We start from the raw sequence: 27,305 nt of genomic DNA, 5'->3' as shown, positions 1-27,305 counted from the left end.
AACTGCTAGATGAGCAGGAGCTGGGACGAGCAACGGGAGCTCACCCCGCTGCGCGGTTTCGAACCGCCGACCTTCTGATCGGCAGCTCAGCGGTTTAACCCGCAGCGCCACCGCGTCCCTACATCATATAGTTAGGGTTTAATTCACCTTTCAAAGAAATCTTTGGGATATAACTTCACAGCACATAAAATTGGTAAACTGTGAGGAAATACATGACAGAGAAACAGCAGGGAATATGCTGGGAAGTTATGTACTAATTATTCCATTATACTGTTAGAACTTCACATTCCAGTTCACTGAGTAAGAACTCTAGAAGCACATCTGTGGAAAAAAATTAAAGGCACGTTAGCAAGGGTTCGGAATGAGGTCACTGGAATTCTGTACTAATTTCTCAAATATGTAATTTAGAATGCAGATTCAGACCATTACTCCAGCTAGTGTTATTTACCCACTATATTTCTTGAGGGAGTTATGCCCTAATGAGGTCTAGAGTTCCAACTAAGTGCTGTAACATCCAGCCTGATCTTGTCCAGTAACTGCAGCTATGCCTCAGAAAACACCCAGCAATCTGTACTTACATAGCAAGCTGTATCTTCACTAGGTTTGCTTTGCAAGTTTCACCCTACGGAAGTTTTCTACCCTTACAGTATTTTTGTTATTTTGCAATCTTTGGGTTCCCTCAGGCTTGACAGTAGTTCTTAACATGTGTGAATGGAGTAATGTTGACTACAATAGGGCATGACAAATAAGTTTTCTTTTAATATTCAGGATTCAGGATATTTGTTCCTGACAGTGCAATTTCACAACTAAATTACTGTTTAATTTCTGATGTTGTAGATTGGTAGAAGGCATAGATACCTCTCAGCAAAAAGCCTTCTCCCCTGGCTTCATATTATCTCTGTAGGGAAGTTCATGCCCTATTTGGACTCTTTAGCTCTAAGTGAGAAGGCATTGAAGTCCCACTGTGTTGAATGAATACCTTCCTTCTGTTCCAAATATGATTGCTACAATTTTAGGGAATATCCACATAAGAAACTGCCACCACTAAATGTTGGTATTCTTAAATTCCATTTACTTCAATGACTTTAAAATGACAAACTGTGCTAAGGTGGCATACTGCAGTTATACCACCCAATTGTATGAGTTGCAGCATATAAATTCAATAAATCAATCGAATGGCACTTTTAATTTCTTCATCAGCCATCCCCTACTTGATGATTTCCATATATGTTGGGACCACTAATTAAGAATTCTGGGATTTGAGCCTCCAACATAGTTGGTGAGTTGGGGAAGGTAATTGGCAATTAAATTGTGGTAAATAAGCTTCTCAGAAAGGGAGAATTGTATGCAAAGAAATACAAGCAAAATGTGGGTCTTTATATGGGCTCAGTAGAGCAAATCATTTCTAGCAACTTTCTCAAGTTGTATAGATGCCATATTTTGGGAATTTGGTTGCCCTCAGCCCTAGTCAGTGTGGCCCTTAAGAATTCCAGGGGTTAAGGACTTCCAGGGGAGGTATGGCGAACTGAAGACAGCTCTGTGAAAGTGGAGCTAACGACCACAGCAAAGACCAAGGAACCGGTGAGTAGACTGGTTTCTTGGAACCTCTCCAGATAAGGAGAGGAAGGGAGATCACCTACAAGTGTTCCAGATAGCTGCTCCTCACAAGGAGACTCAGGTCAGCAGTTTTCTGCAGGTTTGAGTTCTGGGAGGTGACAGGATTAGCCATCTTACTTGCAACCACGGCAGAGACTTTTAAAGGACACTAAGTTCACAAACCTCACTTAACTACTTTTAAGCTATTAGAGACCTTCAGAATTACAAGTTTGAAAATGCCAGGTGAGTCTGCCTTCAGTCCTGAATGAAATAAAATTTTAATCATAAACTTAAGAATTTAAAGAATTTGAAACAAACAACAAAAAACTAAGTAAGATTTTGATCTTATAAAGTTATAAGCAGACTAAGGGTCCAGATAAATTTGGAATATTGAAACTTTTAGAATCAGATTTGGGAATTAATTATAAAGTACAAACAGCTTCTCATGGGAAATAGATCTGTTTTGGTTTTTAGAAGATGTAACAGAAATAATCAATTTCATGATTTAAAAACTGGACACTAGAGGAGACTAAAGATTTTAGGTAGAGGAAAGCTATACAAGCCTATAAAATGTAAAATGTTGTAACAATGAAAATACTGAAAGAGACTTTTGAAGAATGGAGTCAGAAATTAGTAGCCACAATATCAAAAATGTCAGTAATGATGTTTGCTTCTATATATAGACTATGGCCAAAAGATCTTATTGAAGAAATGACAGATGTAGAACAAATTTTATCTGACAAGATTTAAATGGTCTCAAAAGTAGATTTACAACTGACAGGCCAAGAAAATGACTTGGAAAAGAATATTTCACTGGATTTACAAAAAACATTGGCTGAGATTTTAAAATCTAAAAATCAAATACAAATGATAAACCTAGGGAGTGACATGGATAATTTTTTCCTATTGGATTTACAAAAGAGGCTTTTTAAAGACTTGAAGAGGCTTGTTAAAGACTTGAAGAACTCTGCAATGGGGCAAAGAAGAAATGAAGAGAAATCAAACCCTATGACAATATTTGAATGAACTAAAGATTAAGACTGATAGAAGTAAAAGGAAGGAATATAAAGTTGGTTTATTTGATCTAAGTTAAAACAAGATATGTTGTTACTTTTGGCAACCCTTTATGGACTTTCTGCTGATACCAGACTGAAAAGATGATGCTTTATGGATTTGTTTATAGATAAGAGATGGGATAGGGGATGAAGAGATAATTGTTTGTAACCTTAGAGGGGATGAATAGTCACTAATTTGTTTATACTTCTTGTGATGAAGGTTGGAAGTCACTATTTCTTTTCTTTTCCTTTATTATATTCTTTTTTTCTTTCTTCTCTCTCTTTTTGTTTTTCCTTGAACTTTTTACTCCTTTCTTTTTTCTTTCTTTTAGTTTGTATTAGATTCTACTATTATAATCAAAATTCATATATATACTGTGTATATATATATATGTATATGTATGTATGTATGTATATATATATATATATATATATATATATATATATACATACACACACACACACATACATACATACACAGACACAGACACAGACACAGACACAGACACAGACACAGACACAGACACAGACAGACAGTTTGGTCTATGTTTTATATTATATTGGTATACTGTATTTGATATTTATCTGTGTTTATAATATCTGATGTTTTTACTGTTGTTGTAAACTGCCCAGAGTCCCTCCTTTGGGGGGAGATGGGCGATGGCAAAATTTAATAAGTAAGTAAGTAAATAAGTAAGTAAATAAATAGTGGTTAAGGCACCAGGCTAGAAACCAAGAGACTGAGAGTTCTAGTCCCACCTTAAGGCATGAAAGCCAGCTGGGTGACCTTGGGCCAGTCACCCTCTCTCAGCCCAACCCACCTCACAGGGTCGTTGTTGTGGGGAAAAGAGGAGGAGGAAGGAGTATTAGGTATGCTCACTGCCTTGAGTTATTTATAAAAAAAATAATAAAGGCGGGACAAAAAATCATATATATATATATATGATATGTATATCACATATATATGATATTCAGTATATATATATATATGAATTCTGGGAGTTGATATATATGGGGAGCATCAGACCAGGAATGTCATTGTTGTAGTAAGGCTTGTGCCATACTTTTTTCACTGAAGCATTAATTAAAACATAACTTAAAGGCTTATATTGCTTATAGGCAACCTAATAGAAATGCAGGTGCTTAATTATTCATATCATGTCACAGTAGCTCAAAATAAAAAATGGAAATAGTATAATGCAAACCCAATTATGTTCACACTGTGAAATGTGCATCAATATACTAAACTGTTCTGAAAAAGAAATTATCTCTGTGGAATCACTAAAAAGCCAAAAGGTAGATTGACAAAAGAGAAGAGAAAAGGACTTTGTGAATATAAGTGGAGATATTAACAGAGAATAAGATCTGGTTTAAAGCCAGTAATCTGTTGTACCCTAGAATACCTTTCATCTCAAGAATTCAAAGCACTGCATTAATGACGGCATCAGGTCCTTTCTACTTACCACTGAAGGGGGGAGGGGTATTAAATTGTTGTCACTCGATATTTGGTAAAAGAAAATTGGGCTTCAGCTAGTCTCTTGCTTAAAGGAAGTAACTGAAATTTTTAAAACATGAGAATTTGGAAAGAATCAGCACAATATGCTCAGTAGATGTATTTAGAAGAACTTGCATTAGCAATGTTTTGTGCAAGACACTTTAATTAATAAAGGATAAAAGTGATTTTACCTTTTTATTTAAGATCTACTTAATTAGAAGACCCGTGGCTGAACTTACTCATTTGAACTATCATATTTTCTAGTAGGCACTAATAGGGCATCAAAGAAATTAATGCCAAGTTGCCAGAAAATTCTATAATCCTATTCCAAACCCAAGTATTTGGAATATTTTATGTCTATAGACAGTGAACATTAGAAACACTGGCCTCTCTCTCTGGCTACAGGTTTGGAAATAGATGAGCCAAAAAGAAAATATGGCAAATACAGGTCATATGCTGTTGAAACATGGGAGCAGCAGAGGGCAGTTTACAAGATGATCACTTGAAAGTAAACATTCCCTACAACTGTCTAGAAAGTGATCCTCACAGAAATCCTCATACAGAAAAGTTCTTAGGTTGTTTTGTTAATGCTAATGCTGGTTTTTTACAGTCTGAAATGTTACTTATTGAGCAGAAAGAGAAATTTTTAAAAATGATATTAAATACATCATTTTCTAACATTAGGCTATAGAACAACATTCTGGATGCAAGTTATGAATACCAGTTTGATCATGTTTTATCTTGTCCATAAATCCTTGATGAAAATGTCTTCCGTTTATTGTCAAGGGGCTTTCTCCAGATTGTACATCTCCAGTCCATTAGATAGTTTATTCTGCCAAGAGTCCATGAAGTGGAGAATACTTCTCCAGGTGCTTAAATGGCGAACCACATAGGATATGTCTTGCCTTGATATCAGCACTGGTAACCTACATATAATGTCAGATCTTTTAATTTAACACTAATTGGTGAGATATAAAAGGCACTTGTTAGGGATTTGGGATTTGACTGCCTGGTACAAAACGATATGTTTTGTGTTAGCAATCTGAAGAATATTCATTCTCCTCTGAATCTAATCAGATTCATTAATTAGAACAGCAAATGTGTGATTCATGACACTATACATAGATGCTGACTGTATCACTGTTTTAAGTAACAGTATTTTTTAAAAAATATAATCATGTATTGTAATTTACATATTGGAATAAAAAACATTATCCATAAATATGGAAAACCTCATACTTGAAAAATGACAAAAAATCGATTAAGCTAATATTCCAATGAATTCAGTGTTCAGGACTCTCAATGAAATTAATATCTGTGCTATAAATAAACTGAATGTGGGCTCTGATTTGTATTTTTCTAAAGGTGGGGCAGAATAAAAATGGTTAGGACAGATACAGTATATGTTTGACATGAGGCACAAAAGTCATTGTTTTTAAAATTACAGTGATACTTTGCTAAGCTTGTTGTTGGCAATAACAAGGCTGAAGCCTTCTGGTCTTCTCCTCCTGATCCTGAGAAATCCTCTCTGCCACTGATTTACCATGGAGGAGATGATGACAACCTTGTTTCCTTAGTAGTCTGACCTGATGGAAATGCTTGTGCTAAAGAGTAGATCCCTTTTGCTGAATGAGCACCACTGGTTCATTAAGAATTCTAAATCTATATTAGATATAGCAAGGTTAGATACTAGAAAGAAGTTGAACGAACAATTGCTTTCTGAAGAAGCTGATCTCAGTCCCTGATAGCTTGGGAACTAGCTGTTCCTTAGCAGTTTGTGGTGGAGTCCAAGCATAGGGAAACAGCAGAACTTATTGAAAAGATTTAGGCAGTCAGAGACAGCCAGTTGAATTCTGCACAAATAGAGTAGTTTGAGTAGTCTCGTCCCAAATTGAATAGAGATTTTTTTTCCCAGCTCCAGCCAGCCAACCAGCCATCCAGCCATCCATCCCCTTGTTCCTTTTAACTGAATCCTTCTAACTCTCTTCAAATACAGAGTAAAACTCCTCCCTCCATGTCCCCCTGCTCTGGCCTGTATAGCAGGGATTTCATAGTCCAAGGATCTATGCAGCTGCCCAGGCCATCTGCACCATTACAGCTTGGGTTAGGAGCTGTCAGCACCGATCAATGATCTGGCTGGCAGCACCAAAAGCACATCCTTATTCTTGCCATGCAGTTGTTCTTCCTCCTGTGCATTGAGAGATACATTCATCTGCTTGCCCAGATTGTCAGGTTTTGCTTTGAGACACCACATCACTGCTGCTTATTACCTCTTCCCTGTTTTCCTGCCATTCTCTCATACCCTAATGAGTGTAGAATGTAAGGAGGTCCTGAAAAACACCAAGTTCATGTGACCTGTACTGTTGTCCTCCTGCTATTCATCTGAGATGGGAAGAGGGAAGCCACCAGGAGGGAGGAAAATCACTGGCAACAAGGAGCTGCACTGAAGGCAAGGACAGGTGGAACAGGCATCTCCCCTTGTACTCTGTAAGGCAGTGAATAGCAGCAAGACACGGTGAAGAAAAAAAACGATGGCCTGAGTCAGGGGAAGCTATTTCAGGCAAAAGACCACAATGCAGCTTATCTTCGCTGATCCCCAAAAGATAAGCAGGATCAGACTTGCTTAGTGCGTGGATGGGAGATCACCAGGACATCTCACATCAGAGGCTAGACTGGAAAGAAGAAAATGCATCCTGGAAGAAGGCATTGACAAAGTACTTCCAAATCTCTGCTAAAGGAACTACATGGATAGATCCATATGGTCACCTGGAAGTGAGCCTGACCATTATTTTTTATGTCCAGAATTAATTGGAAAAAGAAGACAATAGGGGCATCTCAAGCAGTATAAAGAAATCTCACAATGTTTCTAGCTCACTTAACAAAACAAATTAAACAAAGAACAAATTGCTAGAGCAAAAGGGGTTAAGAACAAATGTGTCATGTCCCCCATGGCAATGCAATCGTGCATCACAACGGGGAACATGCCTTTCCGGATAAGGGAAGGAAGGAGGAAGGAATCATACTAATCCTTTAAACACTCAGGCACAAATACAATTAAAGGACAAAGGAAGCATACCTTCGCCCTGACCAAAGATGCCATCATCATATCTCCCGGGCATCTCTGCATCACCCCGGGGGACGCACCTGCGCCGGACACGGAAAGGAGACAGAGGCGATCAGCGATAATCCCCCCCGATCGACCATCGAGACCCCGGTATTGCACCCTGATCGCCCATCAAGAATCCGGATCTGGACTGTGGGACAATGGGGGGTGGAGAAGGGCCAGGTCCGCACCGCGGGTATTTACAGGATACCCCGCACGCCATGTGCCCACTCCTGTCTTTTTCCGTGTATGCTTTCTGTTCCCATTAAACCGGAAATCCTTAGCCCTATCTAAGTGAGTCTGTGTCTCTTTGGGAGCAGGGCAACCATCACAAAATGGTACTCTGTTAAAACAATGATAACAGTCCAGGGACTGGACCATTTTTGTTCTGCTATGACTTCATATTAGCCAAATCTAAAATCCTTAATTATGCACCCTCTCTAACATAATTGGAAGTGGAAGTTAATGAAAACCATAAACTTTTGTCTTGACAGTCCCATAAAGGTCTGTGTTTAGCTGATCTTCTAGAAGTTTACTGAAACATTGAACCAAACTATTTAGTTAAGGGCAATAAATGACACAACACACATCTGAGCATTGTGAGTTCCTTCTTAACAAAACAGAACTTTGAAATAATCTATTAGAACTGTAACACCAATGCAATGAGGCATGTTGTTGTTTATTCGTTTAGTCGCTTCCGACTCTTCATGACTTCATGGACCAGCCCACACCAGAGCTTCCTGTCAGTCGTCAACACCCCCAGCTCCCCCAGGGACGAGTTCGTCACCTCTAGAATATCATCCATCCATCTTGCCCTTGGTCGGCCCCTCTTCCTTTTGCCTTCCACTCTCTCTAGCATCAGCATCTTCTCCAGGGTGTCCTGTCTTCTCATTATGTGGCCAAAGTATTTCAGTTTTGCCTTTAATACCATTCCCGCAAGTGAGCAGTCTGGCTTTATTTCCTGGAGGATGGACTGGTTTGCTCTTCTTGCAGTCCAAGGCACTCTCAGAATTTTCCTTCAATACCACAGTTCCAAAGCATCTATCTTCCTTCTCTCAGCCTTCCTTATGGTCCAGCTCTTGCAGCCATATGTTACTATGGGGAACACCATTGCTTGAACTATGTGGACCTTTGTTGTAAGTGTGATGTCTCTGCTCTTAACTATCTTATCGAGATTGGTCATTGCTCTTCTCCCAAGGATTAAGCTTCTTCTGATTTCCTGACTGCAGTCAGCGTCTGCAGTAATCTTCGCACCTAGAAATACAAAGTCTTTCACTGCTTCTACATTTTCTCCCTCTATTTGCCAGTTATCAATCAAGCTGGTTGCCATAATCTTTTTTTTTTTTAGGTTTAGCTGCAAGCCAGCTTTTGCACTTTCTTCTTTCACCTTCATCATAAGGCTCCTCAGTTCCTCTTCGCTTTCAGCCATCCAAGTGGTATCATCTGCATATCTGAGATTGTTAATGTTTCTTCCAGCGATTTTAACTCCAGCCTTGGATTCCGCAAGCCCAGCATGTTGCATGATGTGTTCTGTGTACAAGTTGAATAGGTAGGGTGAGAGTATACAGCCCTGCCGTACCCCTTTCCCAGTCTTAAACCAGTCCGTTGTTCCGTGGTCTGTTCTTACTGTTGCTATTTGGTCATTATACAGATTCCTCAGGAGGCAGACAAGATGACTTGGTATCCCCATACCGCTAAGAACTTGCCACAAGTTGTTATGGTCCACACAGTCAAAGGCTTTAGAATAGTCAATAAAACAGAAATAGATGTTTTTCTGAAACTCCCTGGCTTTTTCCATTATCCAGCGGATATTGGCCATTTGGTCCCGAGTTCCTCTGCCTTTTCTAAACCCGGCTTGTACATCTGGCAATTCTCGCTCCATGAACTGCTGAAGTCTACCTTGCAGGATCTTAAGCATTACCTTACTGGCATGTGAAATGAGTGCCACTGTTCGATAGTTTGAACATTCTTTAGTGTTTCCCTTTTTTGGTATGGGAATGTAAGTTGATTTTTTCCAATCTGATGGCCATTCCTGTGTTTTCCAAATTTGCTGGCATATAGCATGCATTACCTTGACAGCATCATCTCGCAAGATTTTGAACAGTTCAGCTGGGATGCCGTCGTCTCCTGCTGCCTTGTTATTAGCAATGCTGCAATGAGGCATATTCCCAAGAATAAGCATAATTTTCATTCTCTCCCCCACTAAATATACACTACACACATAGGATTGGACAAACATTTATAGAATATATACAAAAACCAGCTAATGTATTAACCCAGAGACTCACAACCTGATGGACAGGATTCTCCAGCAGTAACTCTTTTTCGTGAGTGCTTATAAGACCTGGCTTGTGTCATCAGTGTTAGTACTTAATCATCTTGTCTTCTGTCAACCTCCTTTTCTATTGCTTTCAGTTTTTTTTTATTCTTCCCTTCACATAATATATCCAAAATATTTAAGTTTTACCTTCATTATCAGAACTTCCAGTAAGCAGTCTGGTTTTACTTCATCTAGTAGCACATAATTTGTTCTTCTTGCAGGCCATGGTATTCTCAACCACTTTCTCCAACACCACAATTCAAAGACATCCATTTCTCTTCATTCAGTCTTTTTGATCCAGCTTTCACAGCCTATGTTATAGATGGGAAAACCATGGCCTTCACTATACATATGTGATATCTTAGCTATGTAATAGTTCACCAAGATCTGTCATATTCTTTCCCACAAATACGCCCTGTGAATTCTTGAATGTGGAATAATGCATCTGTTACTACTTTGACTTATCCACCAGTTTGCATTGGGTTGATTTTCTCTGTTGACCTAATCTTAGCTTTAGGGTTTTTTAGAATATTGAGCAGCAAACTGACTTTTGCACTGTATTCTTTCACTTTCAGCAAGAGATGCCTTAAACTTTTCTCACTTCTCATAAGCAAGAATGGTATCACTAATATATCTGATATTGTTGATTTTTCAATATATTTGTGTTTCCCTATTATTCAATATCTTAGTGCTTTTTAATTAATTGAATCTTAAAAGTGTTGGTTTTAAGTTTTTTCCTCAGGAATTCTTCTAAAGATAGCAAATGATAAGACATCAACTAAAATAAAAAAATAAGTCACCAACACAGCCTAACTACTTTTTGAGAAAAAAAACAAAAACAAATGAATGCTCTTTTTGGGGTTGATGATCCATAGGTTAAAAAAAAGAATCAATGCAAACATTTTGTGTATTTCTATCTATTACTGTAGGACAGAGGATTCTGTTCATTTGGAATTATTTCTACTGGCCTCATTCTTCGCTTAGTAATGGATTAAACATTTAGCACTTTAGGTTACACATTATTGTTTTCTACAGAATTTTCAATTGAGTTTTTAGTCTATTAAATGTATCTGTTTTAAGAGAAGACATTGTTGAATGTATTTCAGTGAAATCCTAAGCATACATTGATGGAAGTAAATTCCATTGAAACAATTACATGTAATAAACAGAAACATAGCTAAAATAATGAAAATTAGGTTCTGATTTGATTTCCAGCTGCCAGCAATTGTTTTGGCTTCAGTGAAGTGATTTCCAGTTTGGAAATGTATATTAATATCAGTAAGTATGGATTTTAACCCATTGTTTAAATCCACTGGATTCATTTTTCATGATTGCATTCTTACAGTTATATTTTATCTCACTAATGCTCCAAGGAACTCAGGAGGCATTGTACGTTTTCCCTTTTATGTGCTCAAAACAAATGACAGAATCGTGTAGTTGGAAGGAACCATTTAGTTCACAGTGCCTCACCACTTGCTTAGTGCAGGAATCAAAATTAAAACATCCCAAACATATGCTCTCTATCCTCTGCTTCAGAACAGCCTAGTGTTTTTCAAACTGGGCAACTTTAAGATGTGTTGACTTCAAGTCCCAGAATTCCCTAGCCAGCATGCTGGCTGGGAAATTCTGGGAGTTGAAGTTGACACATCTTAAAGTTGCCCAATTTGAAAAAGCACTAGTACAGCCTACGAACATGAATCTGTCACCTCACCAGGTACTTGGGCCCACTGTCCATCTGCTTTACTGTTAGGATTTTTTCTAACATTCAGTTGGAAAATATGACTTCCTGTCATTTAAATCCATTATTCTATGCCCATAGAATTCTATTTCCCATGCACTACTGCCATGGAATCCCAGTCTATACCTATGCTTTCGACTTTTGTAAAGAAAGTTGAGTTTATTTTGGTTAAATTTAATTCTGTTACTCCCATCCCATTTATCTAACCTTACAAAAATATTCTGAATTTTATTTTTGTCTTCTTGAATAATAGCTATCTCCCCATTCCTATCTTGTGCAATCTGTAAAACTGATAAGCGTCTGCCTCCACCAATAAAAGATTATAGTATATATTATATATTTGTATCATATATGCATATAATTATAATTATATTATATATTTATTTTTCAATTATTATATTGAATGGAGAACCCAGACATGAACATTATGGTACTCCACATGTTACCTTTCTCAAGCTTGATTAGGAACCACTGAAGGGCACTCTTTGGAATAGATAGCTCAAGTGGAGTAGATAAAGGAGGGGTTGGAGAAAGAAAGTACACAAAAATGCAGAAGATGAAGAGTGAAAAGGGGGTTGGGCAGAGGACTGGACCATGGGGACAGCTGAACATTATGAAAATAAAATCAAAACTAGATGCTGAACAAGGAAACATTAGAAAGGGACAGGAATACCAAACTCTGAAACTCTACGATGCAATGGGGCTACAGTAATTTGAAACTATGATGTTGAGCCTTGGCTTCTAAGAAGGGGATATATTTCCCTGAATGGTGAAATAATGTAAGATTCTCATCCAGTTCTCTTTTAAATTCCCAGGTGTAAGCTACTGAAAAGTTTAAGACCAAGATATTTTGAGTTGATCCTGGATATGAACATGATAGCCAGTAAAGATTTTTTAAAAATTATTCAGTTAATATTATTAATAGATATTCCCAGATAATTATTTAAACCAGTTGCAATTTCTGGCAGCTCTACTTATAAGAAATCAATCAATCAATCAAATAAATAAATAAATAAGAAAGACACTACAGGACAGCTAGAGGTAGCTTTATCAGACTGAGAAAAAGAGACAATATTGTTAGACCACTAGTAGCTAATGGAAGGTGAGTCTGAATAAAATATAAATGCCCTGTTAATATACAGCCTGAAAAATAAAATCTCCCTTGAACTGAGTGGGCTCTATTACTCTATTGGCAAGCAGCTTCAGATTCCTGCAAGTAATCCCAAGAGAACCTGAACCTTTCTGTGCTAGGAGAGTGCCTATATTTTGTGTCAGCTGAACAAGAGACAATGGCTGGGCTCATATGTTGCACACTGAGCCACATTTTTTAACTCTGGTTCCTTAAATCAGCTACAATTGTCAGTGTTCATATATAATAAACCATAGTTTATAAATCACAATGACTGAGTTCATACATATAGCCTGCTAAACTGAAACTAAACAAACCACATTATGTTTTAGCCTAATGAACAATCCCATGCTGTCCTTTGCCACTTCACTTTAGGATTACGTATCTTTCTGGTCTTTTTTAATAGTAATGTACTGTATATCCAGGAGCCTACAGCCAAAACATCATCTTGCTGTTATGAGTCTTATTAAAATGGGGATTGAGTTTCTAAACATGGTTTCTATTATGGCTAATGCTGTGGGATTGGAGAAGCGTAGGGCAAATAAAACAACAAAATAATGCAGTAATGTGTGCATCAGCATGACACAATCAGCACCAGGTGTCAACCTCTAAAGAAGAAAAATGTATCCCAGTCCTGGTTTTTTTTAATCTGGGCCCCAGATGTCCTGAGACTCCCATTTCTAGAGTTCCCATCTTGCTGGGAAGACATCTGGAGGACACCAGGATGGTGAAAGGTGCTTGCTATATGCATTTCAGAGTCATAGTGTCCTATTCAGTTAAAGATTTTAAAATCCATTGATAGTGTAACTACAGTTGAACATTGCCATGATGGCTTTCTAGCTTAATGGTAGCTAATCCATCCCCGTTCTGCAGTGGCCTTTGAGTATGTGAATGAGGATTAAAAAAAAAAAATCTTCTGACGCTTCACTCCAGATTATTATAATTCAGTGACCAGGAAACAGTGAGGTCCAGATGAGACATGCATCACTAAGCACTGCTTCAGATTTTTGTCATTCATCATTATCAGTCACAGAAGGATGCTTGACTAAGTCTGTAGTGTGTTGTGATGGGAGGTTGTTTCAAGAACAGTGTTTTGAGTTGCACCCACAAGTCAGATTTGACTTTTTTCTCCCATGTCACAGTTCCAAAGGAAATTTTCTCACTCTGCATGTTACTATTAATGCTAAAAATAATATAATGGGGATATTCATCTGGATGACAGTAGTAGTAGAGGAAGTAGCTGAGCGATATTTTAAATTACTAATTAACAAAATATCTGTGTCATCAGTGTTGACTTCTGCATATTAAAACGCCTTAATGAAACCTGCTAGGAAGCATACAAAATATTTGTTGGATAATTCGTGGTTTTGTGATAGAATAAAAATTAAATATTGCTTCCAAAATATCATACAAGTCATGAAACTAGTTTCATGCCATTCCAACATCAATTAAGCAATGTCATATAGTGGGACCCCAGAAATGGGCCTTCTCTGTTGGTGTGATGCCCTTTGGAATAGTATTGCCACAGAGATCTGCATGGTCCCCACCTTGCCCACCATCAAACATTCAGTAAAAACCTAGCTTTTCCCTCAGGCCTTGGGTTAAAGGGAGCGATGGGCTCCTTGAGGTGGCCAGGGATATGGAAGGGTTTTGTTCCTCAAACAGGTGCTGTTCTATGGAAGATTGTTGTTTGTACAGCAGTGTTGTTCTTTTAATTTTGTGAAGCTACCCAGAATCATTTGAAGTGGGGTGGCCTAGAAATTTAAATAAATAAGTAGATTTGGTTAACATGTCACACTGAGACCTAATATAGTTTGATTTTGGCTTAGTACAGTGTGGGAACTCATTCACTGTAGGTTAGCATTAACCACTAATGAGACCATTACAGCTTGTTCCACAAAACATGGATAAAAATCCTGGTCTTCTGTTTTGGTGAACATAGCCTTAGTATATGATGAAAAAGTCTCCTTTTTTTTAATCTTCCGAGAGGCAGAATACTGAGACAATGCAACCTGTGAAAGGAGACAAACTAGGAGTCATACTCTTTGTTACAGATGCATGCTATCATTATTAATATAGTTCAGATTATAAATTTACATAGGTCTTAAGGCATTACCTCTCTGAGTAAACTCTTGCTTGTCAAAGGTCTTGTCAGATGAGCAGCTGGGTCCCAAAAAGGATAATAAAACCTTACCTCTGAGGACAACCATGAAATTTCATTTATTAGTGTTCATTAAAAAAAATAGCTTAACAACTGTGATTGGAAAGTGCATCCTCATTGCAGTGTGCTGTAATTCAGTGCAGGATAATACAAATATCTTGTGATTGATATTAGGTAACTGGAGGTGTCTGGAATTTCAGCCGTGTCTGCTGTGATATATTTGTAACCATGGATGTGATGATGTGTACAGCCAGCATTTTAAATCTCTGTGCTATCAGCATTGACAGGTAAGATCCCAAGTATGCAACGAGATATCTGGATGGAAATAAAACATTGTCAGATTGGACAAAAGGGGAAAATGTGTTAAATGTGAATATGTTAGAGTGAAGTATAGAAAATGCAACTCATACAAGACCTGTACACCATATTATATTCTTACTATATGAATCTTAATTAGATTTATGCCTGCTCCTTTGCAGCTGAGGGATGATGATACTGCTAATAATAAAAGCAAACAAATAAGAGGGGGAAATACATTGCATTCAGTTATATGTAATGGCACCTCAGCATGGCTTCTCTCTCTCTCTCTCTCTCTCTCACACACACACACACACACACACAGACCCCCACATCCACCCACCCACCCACCTACCTTGTATTGCCTGAGGAAGGCATTTATCTTTTTGTGCTCCAGCCATCTTTTCCACTGAAAATCAGGCTTCATGAACTCCAGAAAAAATAAAAAGGATAGCGTTGTGCCATTTCTGTTGGGCACTCTTCTCTGGACACATTTCCACAGAAAATTAGAATATCTAGAGACTGCATTTCATTAACAAAAATGCCAGAGCTCTATCACAAGATATTATTTAACAAACAGAAGATGCAACAATGTTATAAAGAAACCCGCGTGTGAAGTGCATGAAATCTTGAGGGAAAAATCTACTTCCCTTGTTACTATCTGTCTTTGATCCATTGCATTTTCTTAACTTTGACAGGAAGACGTATCTATTTTTCCTACTTTTTTCATTCTCTATCCCTCTGCTTTTAATCTCAGTCTATTAATAAGAAAATCACAGACTATTGTTTCCCTTCTCCACTGTGATTCCCTTCATTCTGTCTTCCTTCTCTTTCTCTGGTCTTACCTTCACCTTTTCCTGGCTTTTCCCCTTTCCTTTGTCATATATTTTCTACAACAGCTACTCCATCACCCTTACTTTAGCACTGGTTTACTTTGCAGATACACCGCAGTGGTGATGCCTGTACTTTACCAATACAACACTGGCCCCAGCTCTTGCCGGAGAGTTTCTCTTATGATAACAATAGTCTGGTTGTTGGCATTTGCTGTTTCCTGCCCTCTTCTCTTTGGCTTCAATACCACAGGTAGATAACAAGAATGGATTATATGCTTAATTATGAGCCACACAATTATGACTTGAAATTATTAATCGATGTTTTAGACAAAGATCGTCTGTTGGGGGTGGGGTTGTTGAGCAGATTTAGAATTTTGCAGAAGTGTCAGGGTTGCTGCCAAGAAAGGTTTTCCAGGACAGCAATTACATTTGTGAAATGCCTGCTGTAGTTTGGGACCAATCACCAAGCTTTTATTTTATAAAAAGGTCTAGTGAGGCTAACAGATAGATGTGAAGTCCATAACTTCAATCCGAGATGGGATCTGTGCCTTCAGAATCAAAATATGTCCCACACTGAGAATACACAAAAGCCTTTTTCCTGCTGTCTTGCAGCACCTTCACAGCATCACCCAACCATTGCTGAAATGAAATAAAACCTGTCTGTCCTCATTACTGTTATTTTGGCACAACAATGACTGGATGACTTTAGAACAGGCCTGTGCAATTCATAGAGGGGAAAGCAACAAGTAATTGCAGGCCACAAAGGAATAGGTGGCACACTGACTACCAGTGTGGCAGTGGCGATTTTGCTGGCAGGGTTGGTGAAGTTGGGAGGTGTTGGAGGCACTTTGCAGGATGTCTTTTGGGGCAGAGGTGGCTGTGAAAAACTAAGTAGTGGTGGTAGATCCTTCTTGGTGGCAGCAATGTTTGGCAGCAGGGGATTTGCTGAGTTTTCAAAAAATGTTGCACAAGGCTGCTTGGCAGGTTGCCTAAGTTCCCCATGGGCTGTGTGTTGTGTGGGCCTGCTCTAGAGGTTCTTAGTGGGAAAATGACCAAAATTACTCCCCATACATTTAAAATACCTGGGGTACATACAAAACCTCCACACAAAATTCATAGAGAGAGACTCTGCTTTGCTTTCCTTGCCCATAGAGTTGTGCCTGCTTTATCCTTCCCAAGGTTACTCCACCACCCCCCAACTGTCATACGATCATCAGTGACAGTTATGGCCACTGAAGCTGGTGATCCAAAGATAGAGTCACTGTGGATTGACCCAAAGTACACAGTGGTAAAACTAGAGATGTATAGATTTTCTACTCATCATTCACTTTTGTAAAGCTTAAAAACACTAAAACCATTTACACAGGGAACAGGAAAGCATCTGACCACCTTTCTGAGATATACCTTCTCACACAGAGAAAAGGGGAAACATTTAGCATCATGCTGAGAAACATATTTTGTTTGCCAAATACATCAAGAAAAGAGCATTTCCCCAACCCATACTTCCCTTCTTCATGAATGAGCCAAAGTGGCTAATTTAAGGTCCAATTTATGGTCCAACCCCAACTTCTATTGTGTATGATTATAGAACCATAAACTACTATAGCTGGACTTTATAATGCACTAACAACGGGTGTTGTTTCAGAATGTTACTTTCTGTGTTTCCTTTTATTCTCAGGTGATCCCAATATTTGCTCCATCTCTAATCCTGATTTTATTATCTATTCTTCTGTGGCATCCTTTTATATTCCATTCTTGGTGACTCTTATGCTCTACATCCGGATTTACATGGTTCTGAGGCAAAGACAGAGGAAGCGAATCCTCACCAGACAAGGCGGCCATAGTGTCAAAGCCTATTGTAAACAGCAAGTATGACTCATTTTTACATTAAGTAAGCTTCCCCCATTCCTCCGTCTTAGACAACTTATTAAACCTAACTGCCTGCTTAGATAAAGTTTTCTCACAGTGGCCTGTCCACTCTTCAACAACAGAATACATTGTATATACTCTGGCATATTTCATCCCACACACTTCTTTCAGTGTGTTGCCTTCTACAGAGTCTATCCATGTGCACCTTTTAATGACCAGCTTGGGTTTCTGAACATGCATTAGTCACAGATTACTAATATACAGTGCTCATTCCTCTCCAATCCCAGGAAGTACATGCTCAGAGTAAGTGAATCTGTGCATACTATTGCTTAACGCTGTGCAGGAGGCCATACAAGGCTATGTGTAAGCAGTGTTTATCCAGAGGTATTCAGTAGCTTGCAGAGAAAAAGAAGAGTAAGAGAGGACTTATATATTATTATTTCTGATAGCTACAGTAGAGCTTTCCATTATGCTGGAGCAAGTAATAATTTTTTAGAGTCAAAGAAAAAACTGGTATACACTAATCACATGTAACAGAATCTGTTGATTTAATTTTTTTTTAAAATCCCACTGCATTTGCTTTATGTCAGAAGAAGAATAGATGGAAAGATTTACCTAATACTGGGTTGTTGGGGGTGGGGGGTTGGCCATATTTATTTATTTATTTTATTCATTCAATGTATAGAGCTGCGCATCTCAACATATGATTCTGGGAGGCTCAAAATTAAAAACAATATAAAAACACCAAAACAATATAGCAAGTTAAAAACAATGTGGAATCATATACACCTTACAGCAAAATTCATAGCTGAGGTAGTCACATCCATCCCTAGCAATCAATATAGCCACTGCACAGGCTCTACCATACTCTGCAAAACCATGTCTTCAGGGCCTTGCAAAAAGCCAGCGGGGATCTCTTTATATCCTATATCCTTTCTATATCCCTAGCTTTTCTACCTGGGTGGGGCAAGGGGGAGGAGGGTCAGGACATCTCTAGTCAAATAGCCTTTCCAGATTTTAAAAAACACTATAAACATCTGCAAAATGTGTTATGGAAAGAGGCAGGAAGAAGGATGCTCCTTTTATTTACAAATAACCCACCTCCCTCCCCAGCCCCTGCCTGCTTCTAGTGACCTTATAGCAGGGGTTCTCAAGTTTTTTGGTGCTGTGGCTCCTTAAAATAATACATGAATTTGTGTGACACGGCCTCCCTTTATGAACGCTGCTGCTGCTGCTATTGATAATATTTATATGGATATCAATAGCTCTTGGAGGAACTAGACCATGTCCAATTGCATCTATATCCAATTTTTACACTGCACTCTAGAATCTCCAGACAACAACACCTGTCAGCTCCACTCAGCTGGCTGGGGATGATGGTATCTGAACCACTTCCACTTCTGCTGGAAGTGAGGTCATTGAGGAGAAAGCTGCTGCTGAAGTCTTTCTCTTAGGAAGGCCAGCTGGCCTCCAGTGGCACACCATCTGGTGAAGGTGCTTCTGGGAAATGATGTGCTTTGCCCACCCATATTGCAGATGACCCAAAGGGTAGGTGGGCAGCCAACTAGGCTTTCCATCTCTGTAGGTGGGTCCAACCTGGGTGGCAGCAGCTGCCTTGACAATGGCAGTAGAAGTGTCTGAGGGATAGTTGCATTTTTACCAGTGGCTCCCCAAAGTGGAGAGTGTGATTCTGTGGCACCTTCACCAGATGGTGTGCCACTGGAGGCCAGCTGGACTTCCTAAGAGCAAGACTTCAGCAGCAACTTTCTCCTCAATGACCTTGCTTCCAGCAGAAGTGGGAGAGGTTCAGAAAAGCAGTTCACCTCTTTTCTAGGCTCTAAGGCAGTGTTTCTCAACCTTGACAACTTTAAGATATGCTGGCTGGGGAATTCTGGGAGTTGAAGTTTGCATATCTTAAAGTTGCCAAGGTTGAGAAACACTGCCTTAGAGCCTAGAAAAGAGGTGAACTGCTTTTCTGAACCGCTCCCACTTCTGCTGGAAGCAAGGTCATTGAGGAGAAAGCTGCTGCTGAAGTCTTGCTTCTTCAGCAGCAGCTTTCTCCTCAAGTTGAGAGTTGAGAAACTGCTCTAAGGTGTCACCCCTGCCTGGATTGGGGTTCCCTGCTTGTGCTTCTAGCCTTTTAACCCATCTGGCTGTCTACATATTTGAGACCTGCCCCCATATTATGCATTCAAGTCCCACCAGATCCCAGACCACAGGTTAAGAGCCCCTGTCTGGTAGGAATGACTTCAGCAGCATGAAACATTATAAAATAAATGATGCTGCCTTTAAAATTCTCATCTTATTTCTCACTTTGTGGAGAAAGCATTTTATTTACTGTTTTAGATTTATTGTCCTAAATGACATTATTGAGGTACTAAAAATCTCAGCTGGAAACACAGAATGTTGTTGGCAGTCATCTCAGCCAATCTACCTCAGGCAATATAATGAGGAAGAGATGGTGAATACTTTTGACTGCAGCTGTTAAGTTTTGTTATGAACTTTATAACTGGTAATTCCACTAGAGACATAAATTATTCAGAATACTTGCATTTTAAATATCAGAGTTACTAGCCCTGCACTGATGCATTAAGGATCATCAGCAACACTCTATGGGTCAGCTTAATATTGGCTTTATACTAACTGCTAGCCAAGAATAGTTATCGAGGTTAGAGCGGAAGCAGACAATATATTTGTGTGTGTTGAGAGGTGATTTTGAAAAACTCTTTCAGATCCAGGGGCTGCAGTGGCTGTGATGGTGACTCAGTGATGTCTTCAAGAAAAAGATTATCTGATTTTTTTTTCTCTTTCTTAATTAAAAAAAAAGTCAAAACCTTTGGGCTGGGGAAATGTATTATCAGAGATTTAAGCCTATTTTATATGGTTTCTTTAAAAAAAATTAAGCAGAAAGCCATGTAATTGTTCAGTGTGATCTTAAATGGCTGCAAGAGGTCACCAAAAAGAGCTACAGTCTGCTTCGGCCCATAAGGCCAGGACCAACTAGATCTTTGTCTCTTTCTACTTAACAAAACAAAATTTGCTTTTTCTGACAATAAAGCTGGGGGGAAAATATGTACACCACTATTGCTCTTAGCAAGAACAACAAGGCAAAGCTCTGCAGTGAAGTTCTTTTTCTTTTGGTGGCACTTGTTAACAAACCAAGAAAGGGAAAGGAAACCTTTTACAGCTGGTTCAGATAATTCCAAGACTAAAGACACACTTAAATAAAAGAGGAAGATGTTATTGAATGTAAAATCTTTGCCCCATTTTGCATGGCAAGGGAGACCCTTTTACTCCTAAGGGTGCTCTTTTGGGCATTTTGGCACTCAACCAAAAGAGTAAGTCTCAATGCCCCATACATTTGAATAGGATGTTACAGGCTAAACATATTAAGACTATACATCCACATACCATGTTTATCTCTTACAATTACTATTTACAGGACATTATTATCCGTCTTATACTGTACATGTGGTTTCTGTGATAGTCATTCATTGTTTGTGCCAAGATCTTAATAGCTTGCTTCTATTTCACCCTCCTAGTGATGGGATTTACAATGTCTTCCAGGTGAACTTTTAATCCTAAATGACACAATCAAATCACCTCTTGATCCAGCTTGCTACAACACTGTATCTTAAGTGTTTTTTCCCCCACAAATGCAATTGCTGTTCAGTGACCACATCTTAATGGAAAGTAGCATTTCCTGGTGCCTCTAATGCAATCAAGTGCCAAGTTCCATTCAATAATATAATTGTAGGAGGTCATGCATGACTGACATTGTTGGTATTGTAGCTACTAATTTCTGACTCCATTCTTCAAAAGTCTCCTTCAGTATTTTCATTGTTATAACATTTTGCATTTTATAGGCTTGTATATCTTTCCTCTACCTCAAATATTTAGTCCCCTCTAGTGCCCAGTTTTTAAATCATGAAATTTTTCTTTTGGGGGAGATGGATGGTAATTAAATTTGAATAATAAATAAATAAATTACTTATCCCTGTTATGTCTTCCAAAACCAAAACACATCTATTTCCCATGAGAAGCTGATTGTTCTTTATATTTAATTCCCAAATCTGATTGTAAAAGTTTCAATATTCCAAATTTATCTGGACCCTTAGTCCATTTATAACTTTCTAAGATCAAAATCTTATTTAGCTTTTTGCTGTTTCAGATTCTTTTAAGTTCTTAAGCTTGTGATTAATTTTTCTTTTGTTCAGAGTTCAAGATAGTTACCCAGTGAAGACCTTTCAAACTTGTCATTCCGAAGGTCTCTAATAGCTTTAAAATGGTTAATAGGCAATTTCCAGAAGCGATTACAAATTGAGTTTTGTGAACTTAGTGTCCTTTAAAAGTCTCTGCCCTGAGCAAGATGGCTAATCCCTTCGTCTCCCAGCGCTGAAACCCATGGAAAACTGCTGTCCCATGGTCTCCTCACAAGCAGCAGCCGTCCGGTGCACATGTGGGCAATCCCCCATCCTCTCCTTATCTGGAGAAGTCCCAAGGAGCCAGTCTACTCACTGGTTCCTTTTTCTTGGTTGTGGTTGTCAGCTCCTCTTTTGCAGAGCCATCTTCAGTTCACCATAGCTCCCCCAGAAGTCCATTAATCCAGGTTTGATTAGGTTTGGTGTACAGATATTGTTCATAAGTTGCTTTTAATTTTCTTGGCTTTCTGCTTTTTAGCCACCTACAGAGAGAAAAGTTTTGCACAAGAATCCCCCAGATGCTCTTTCATGTTGCTTACTGCTAAAATGTTCACACCAGATGTTGCCTGCTGAAAAGAAGCCTCTGACACCTACAGACTTACAGGGGTATTGCAGTTTTTGCCATGAAGTTTCCTTCTCCAGCAGAGGGGATAAACAGGCTGGTGACCTAAAAATAAGGAAGAAAATCAAGGAACAAAACTTAGAAGTGCACAAGCTCAACAATGGCAAAACAAAAACATCTTTGAAGCTATCATATCAACCACACCGCTCAATACAGCTTAGAGAAAGGAAGGCCACTCAAATGCTAGCTATTGTTCTTGGTAAGTAGAGGGTTTTCCACTCCTTAAAAAATATCAGTATATAGCATATTGCTACCAGTTCAAAATGCCATACAGTATTATCATGTAGTTTTCTGCTATGTCTTTGGGTGAAGTGTGGAAGGACATGTATGAAATGTGGTATATATAAGACCCAGTTAAAGGAGGAAGCAGAGAAGAAAATACTATTCTGGTGGATGTCAGCCTGTGCAGGTGTGAAAAATAACAGAATGAAGACTTCTAAGATGACTCACCAGGAACAAGCTCTCCTAACAAAGGATGGTTCTTACAACAAAGAGGTAGTTCTAAATTAAGAGATGGTTCCCATACAAGCTAGATAAGGCAATGGCATTCTAGTGAAAAAGTTCCAGGTACTGTATGAGAAGAAAACCAAGCTGGAACCAGCAAAACATCATCAGAAATTGTAAAAGTTGATAGTATCAGGCTTAGCATTGGTTTCACGTGGCAGAAGACTTTTAGGTACAACTCTGCAAGACTGGAATCTTTATTGCAAACAAGAATGAAGACTTTACGCCTGATGCTGGAGTGTCTACAGCAGAACAAAACATTCAGAGGCTTAATACATCAGTTTAAGCTCTCAGCTTCTTCCTGCCTTTCTGATTAATGGCAGTTCACCTGGATGGTTGAGATATTTTTTAAAGATAGTCCTTTTTGGTTGCCACTTTGCCAGCTTCAGCCTTTACAGAACTGAAGTACTCCAGAGCTATCATGTAGAATTGTTCCTTGTGTATTGTATATTGAGCATGGAGTAGATTCCTGCTTTGATTCGCCTGAAGCTCTAGTCTACCCCGGTCAGCTGAACTTCTAGCTGGGCAAGTATGTGTGAGCACGTGGTACTGTGAAACATTTAAAGCTTTTAGTTCAGAAAGTGATAAATACAAGTTGTAAACTTACATTTGTTTCTGCATGCCCTAAATAAGAACAAGAGTTGTCCTGGAGATGCGCTATGTCTAAATCAAATAAATAAATAAATAAACAACAAACATGACGACCTCTTTATAACCCTCCATGTGACATTAGTAAATGGCATCTGAGTTCTTTAAAAAATTTAAAATGGCCCAAATCTCACAAGATATACAAGGTTTGTGTAATCTCTGTTTCCATATGGAATCTCATAAGATTTGACTTTTATTATTTTTCATGTTTAAACATTTTTAAAATTAAATGTGTACATTGTTTAAAAGTAAGTTAACTTTTTAACATATACGATATTTTTCTTATATGTTAAAAAGTTACGTTTTGGCACTGACAAGATTATGTAAAATCACACATTGGTGCCACTTTCAGAAAAGATTGCTGAGACCTATTTTAAGGAAAAGTAGATATACCCGCTTATGAAGCCACAGAATAAATTAATACTGGTTTTGGTTCAACTTTTTTCCCATTTTGTTTCTGGCCATAGAGAAAAAGAAACAACCCACATAGGTTTTTTAGTCCAGATTACCAAGAAATTTGAAGCATCTTGCTTCAAAGGGTAGGGAATGGGAATAAATTAACAACAAAAAGAATCACATTTAAAGAGCTTCTTCCATTACCTTTTAAATGGAAATCTGTGTTAGCTAAAACTTACAGTATATTTAGTTTTATTATTGTTATCTTTCATTTGCTCTTTGCTTTTAAGAAGACTATCACATGTGAAGAGATAACCAAGGATCTCCAAGTAGCTTCTAGAGTAATGTGCAGAGTTACTTTAAAAACACAGAATTAGGTTGACCTGTTTCACTTATCTTCAGAGTGTCAGCTTGCCTTGGTATGAGTGAGTTTATGATTTATGTGAATGAAGATTTATGCCCACATTTAAATACTACTGAACAAAAGTGTGTTGCTTTCCCATTTTCTTTTATATCCTAGGGACTTTCATAGTCTGCTGGCTGCCATTCTTCGTGACACACATATTGAAAACTCACTGTCAAGCATGCCACATCCCCCCAGAGCTCTACAGTGTTACCATTTGGCTTGGTTACATCAACAGTGCCCTCAACCCTATCATCTACACCACCTTCAACAATGAGTTCCGTAAAGCTTTCCTTAAGATTCTGTACTGCTGAAAACTCAGAGTGCCTCAGTTTTGTATTCCTTGCAGAAACAGTAAAGGAAGGTATAGCTGAGATTGATTTATGTACATCAGGATGGATTTTCTGTCATCAGCAAAAATGAATTTTGGACTAACTTTACTATGGACTTCCTCTACCATCTAATCTGGGAAATATTGATTAAAAATTGGTCATATAACTTTCAAGTTTTAGGTGAGGAGGCAGCATAGTGTCCATGGGCTCCACCATGCCTCAGATACATGCACTTTTGTCCCCCAGACTCCTTGCTCCACAACTTTTTTTTAATGATTATTTTAATTTTTAAAAATTAAATATTAGAAGTTGGCATGATGCAAAGTACCATCCTCCAGCTGCATGTATATTAGTGGGAATGCCTTTAGCCTCCATTTATTCTCATGGTATCACATGTTCTCAATAGTCAGAATGTTTCCTCAGCCCCCTCAAATGTTGGCCACTCTGTTACTGGTGTTATTGTGTGCCTATCATTTAATATCATTATTCAGGGCTTGGATTCTGAAGGACTAGAATTTATTGTAAATTGTAAATGTGCAGTTCATCTTGATAGGGTATACAATATCTATTAGATCAAATTTGCATCAGCACAGTATTATTATTAATAGTTCATAATAGTCCAAAGTGGCTTTTCCAGAAAGAATGCTTCCTTTTGCTCAATATCCTCTCTGAACTAATTTCAGATGTTGCACAATATTTTTATTATTTATTTACTATCCCACCTTTATTATTTTTATAAATAATTCAAGGCAGCAAACATACCTAATCTCCTTCCTCCTCCTATTTTCCCCACAACCACCATCCTGTGAGGTGAGTTGGGCTGAGAGAGAGTGACTGGCCCAAGGTCACCCAGTCGACTTCCATGCCTAAGGCAGGTATCAATATTATCTATTTTGTAGGCATGTTTATATACCTGCTATCCGAACTGGTTAGTTTCTGAATAGTCTTGACCATGTAGCATTTCTCACAGAAAGTATTCTTTTCTAATATTTGAAAAAAAAAAAAGTTTCCTTTGTACCATATGCATGGAGACATTAAAAAAAATGTCTATCAAAGCAGTGAAATCAGTAAAAGATTAAAAATCCATTTTTATGTATAGATTATTTATTGTGCAAATTCACAACTATATTAATTTTATATACTGTGACTTCCCAAAGCCAGGCATCTGAAGATCAGTCAAGGCTCAGAAGTGAGAGCTGAGCATCATTTTAGACAAATCTCTTCCTGTGTCACCTCATGTGAGTTCTGTGGTTGGGAGTGTTGTGTCTTTCCTCCTGAACAAACAGAACCTACTAGAATCAGGAGTTCATTTTGCTGTTGTTGCATTACTTAAACTTCCAGAAGAACTAAGACCAGCAAGTTTGCAAGAATTACACCATATGCAGGAAAGCCAAGATAATCAAGTAACAAACAAGATTGAGATTCATGCTTAACCAGTAATAACAATGACTGAATACACTACATGGAACTGCTTTTATCAACTGAGAAAACTCCATCAGGTCCACCTTTTCTCTCAGACTTGCTTTTGAGCCTTACCTTGCAGCAGATCCTGCAACTCCAGGCCATGCAGCAGCACTGTTGGTCCAAGAGTTCCCAGAGTTTTATCAACTCCATGCTTCAGGAATTTCATTGCTGCCTGTGGCGTCAGAGGTGAACTTCAGGATTAACCTAACTGCATATAAATCCCCAAAAGGTTTGGAAACTACATACCTTGATAATCATCTTGTGTTTGATTTTTCATAAAGGTACAGACAATCACAAAGGAAACAGATTATAAAAGTATAATTGACCATGTACTCAACTTGGAGAGTCATTCAGGTAGATGCTGGTGTTTTTTTTTTTAAATGAGGAAATGAATGACAATAGCAGTGGAACTCTTTGGACAGCAGTGGAACTCTACTGTTGAACTAGAAGAACATTGTATTCTAAAGGAACAATTAGTCTTTACAAATAAATGATATTATGGCAAAAAGTGCATCCAAATCATCAGCTGAGTATTATCTTGAGGTAAGTGATATCCTGAGATACGATTCTTTAAAGTGGGCGAATTGTAAATAGTAAATTTGAATGAAAATAAAACACGCAAGTTACAGTAACAGTTTATCAGTGGTGTTGAGAGATTGCACAATTGCATTTGGATCTGTCAACAAAGGCTATTTCAAAACCTAGTGGAGGGTGTGTACACACATGCAGGAGCATCTGTATTAAATTAGGAATCACATGCCTACAATTGAATGACTTAGCCCACTTTTGGTTGTGACTATGCCTCCTTCTGTTGTTGCTGCTTGGCAAAATGCTTGCCAAGAAAACCGAAGACACAATAGTGGGCTATAAGTGCAATTTAATCCCTCTGTGATGTTATGTGATCAGTAAGGATGAGTCACTGAACTGAAAGATCATTCAGTCATCTGAAAGACCACTTGATTTCAATGGGATGTGTAAAAAAGTGCAACGATGCAGTTCTTAAGCTAATACTGGAAATGTTTTTTGCAATAATTTGTTTAGTGCATGTACCACTTCTAAAAGGGGGTGATGGTAATTTTTTCAACATAAATTTCTATACCCCTTGTCTGACAAGGTGGTAGAAAAATCCATAAAATGA

General features: G+C 38.3%; 1 protein-coding gene across 1 annotated transcript; it reads left to right on the top strand.

Moving 5' to 3' along the window:
- The first annotated feature begins 1,220 nt into the window (after window positions 1-1,220).
- Window positions 1,221-24,842, top strand: DRD3 (dopamine receptor D3). Its single transcript, XM_063304440.1, has 6 exons — window positions 1,221-1,279; window positions 14,772-14,884; window positions 15,835-15,977; window positions 17,406-17,596; window positions 22,277-22,619; window positions 24,489-24,842. Exons 2-6 carry the CDS (start codon window positions 14,826-14,828, stop codon window positions 24,683-24,685), a joined length of 933 nt encoding a protein of 310 aa, XP_063160510.1. The 5' UTR covers window positions 1,221-1,279; window positions 14,772-14,825; the 3' UTR covers window positions 24,686-24,842.
- The last annotated feature ends 2,463 nt before the right edge of the window (window positions 24,843-27,305 follow it).

Source organism: Candoia aspera, chromosome 5 (genome assembly GCF_035149785.1).
Source record: "Candoia aspera isolate rCanAsp1 chromosome 5, rCanAsp1.hap2, whole genome shotgun sequence".
Classification (NCBI taxonomy): domain Eukaryota; kingdom Metazoa; phylum Chordata; class Lepidosauria; order Squamata; family Boidae; genus Candoia; species Candoia aspera.
The sequence above is the reverse complement of the archived record's forward strand: the minus strand, read 5'-3'. Positions and strand labels throughout refer to the sequence as shown.

What these genes read in the sequence shown, in the direction of transcription:
- DRD3 (XM_063304440.1), top strand. Translation starts at nt 14,826, where the DNA reads ATGGATGTGATGATGTGTACAGCCAGCATTTTAAATCTCTGTGCTATC. An exon ending in CTTTGGCTTCAATACCACAG is followed by an intron (nt 15,978 to 17,405) that starts GTAGATAACAAG and finishes TTTTATTCTCAG; the next exon opens with GTGATCCCAATATTTGCTCC. An exon ending in AAGCCTATTGTAAACAGCAA is followed by an intron (nt 17,597 to 22,276) that starts GTATGACTCATT and finishes TCTGCTTTTTAG; the next exon opens with CCACCTACAGAGAGAAAAGT.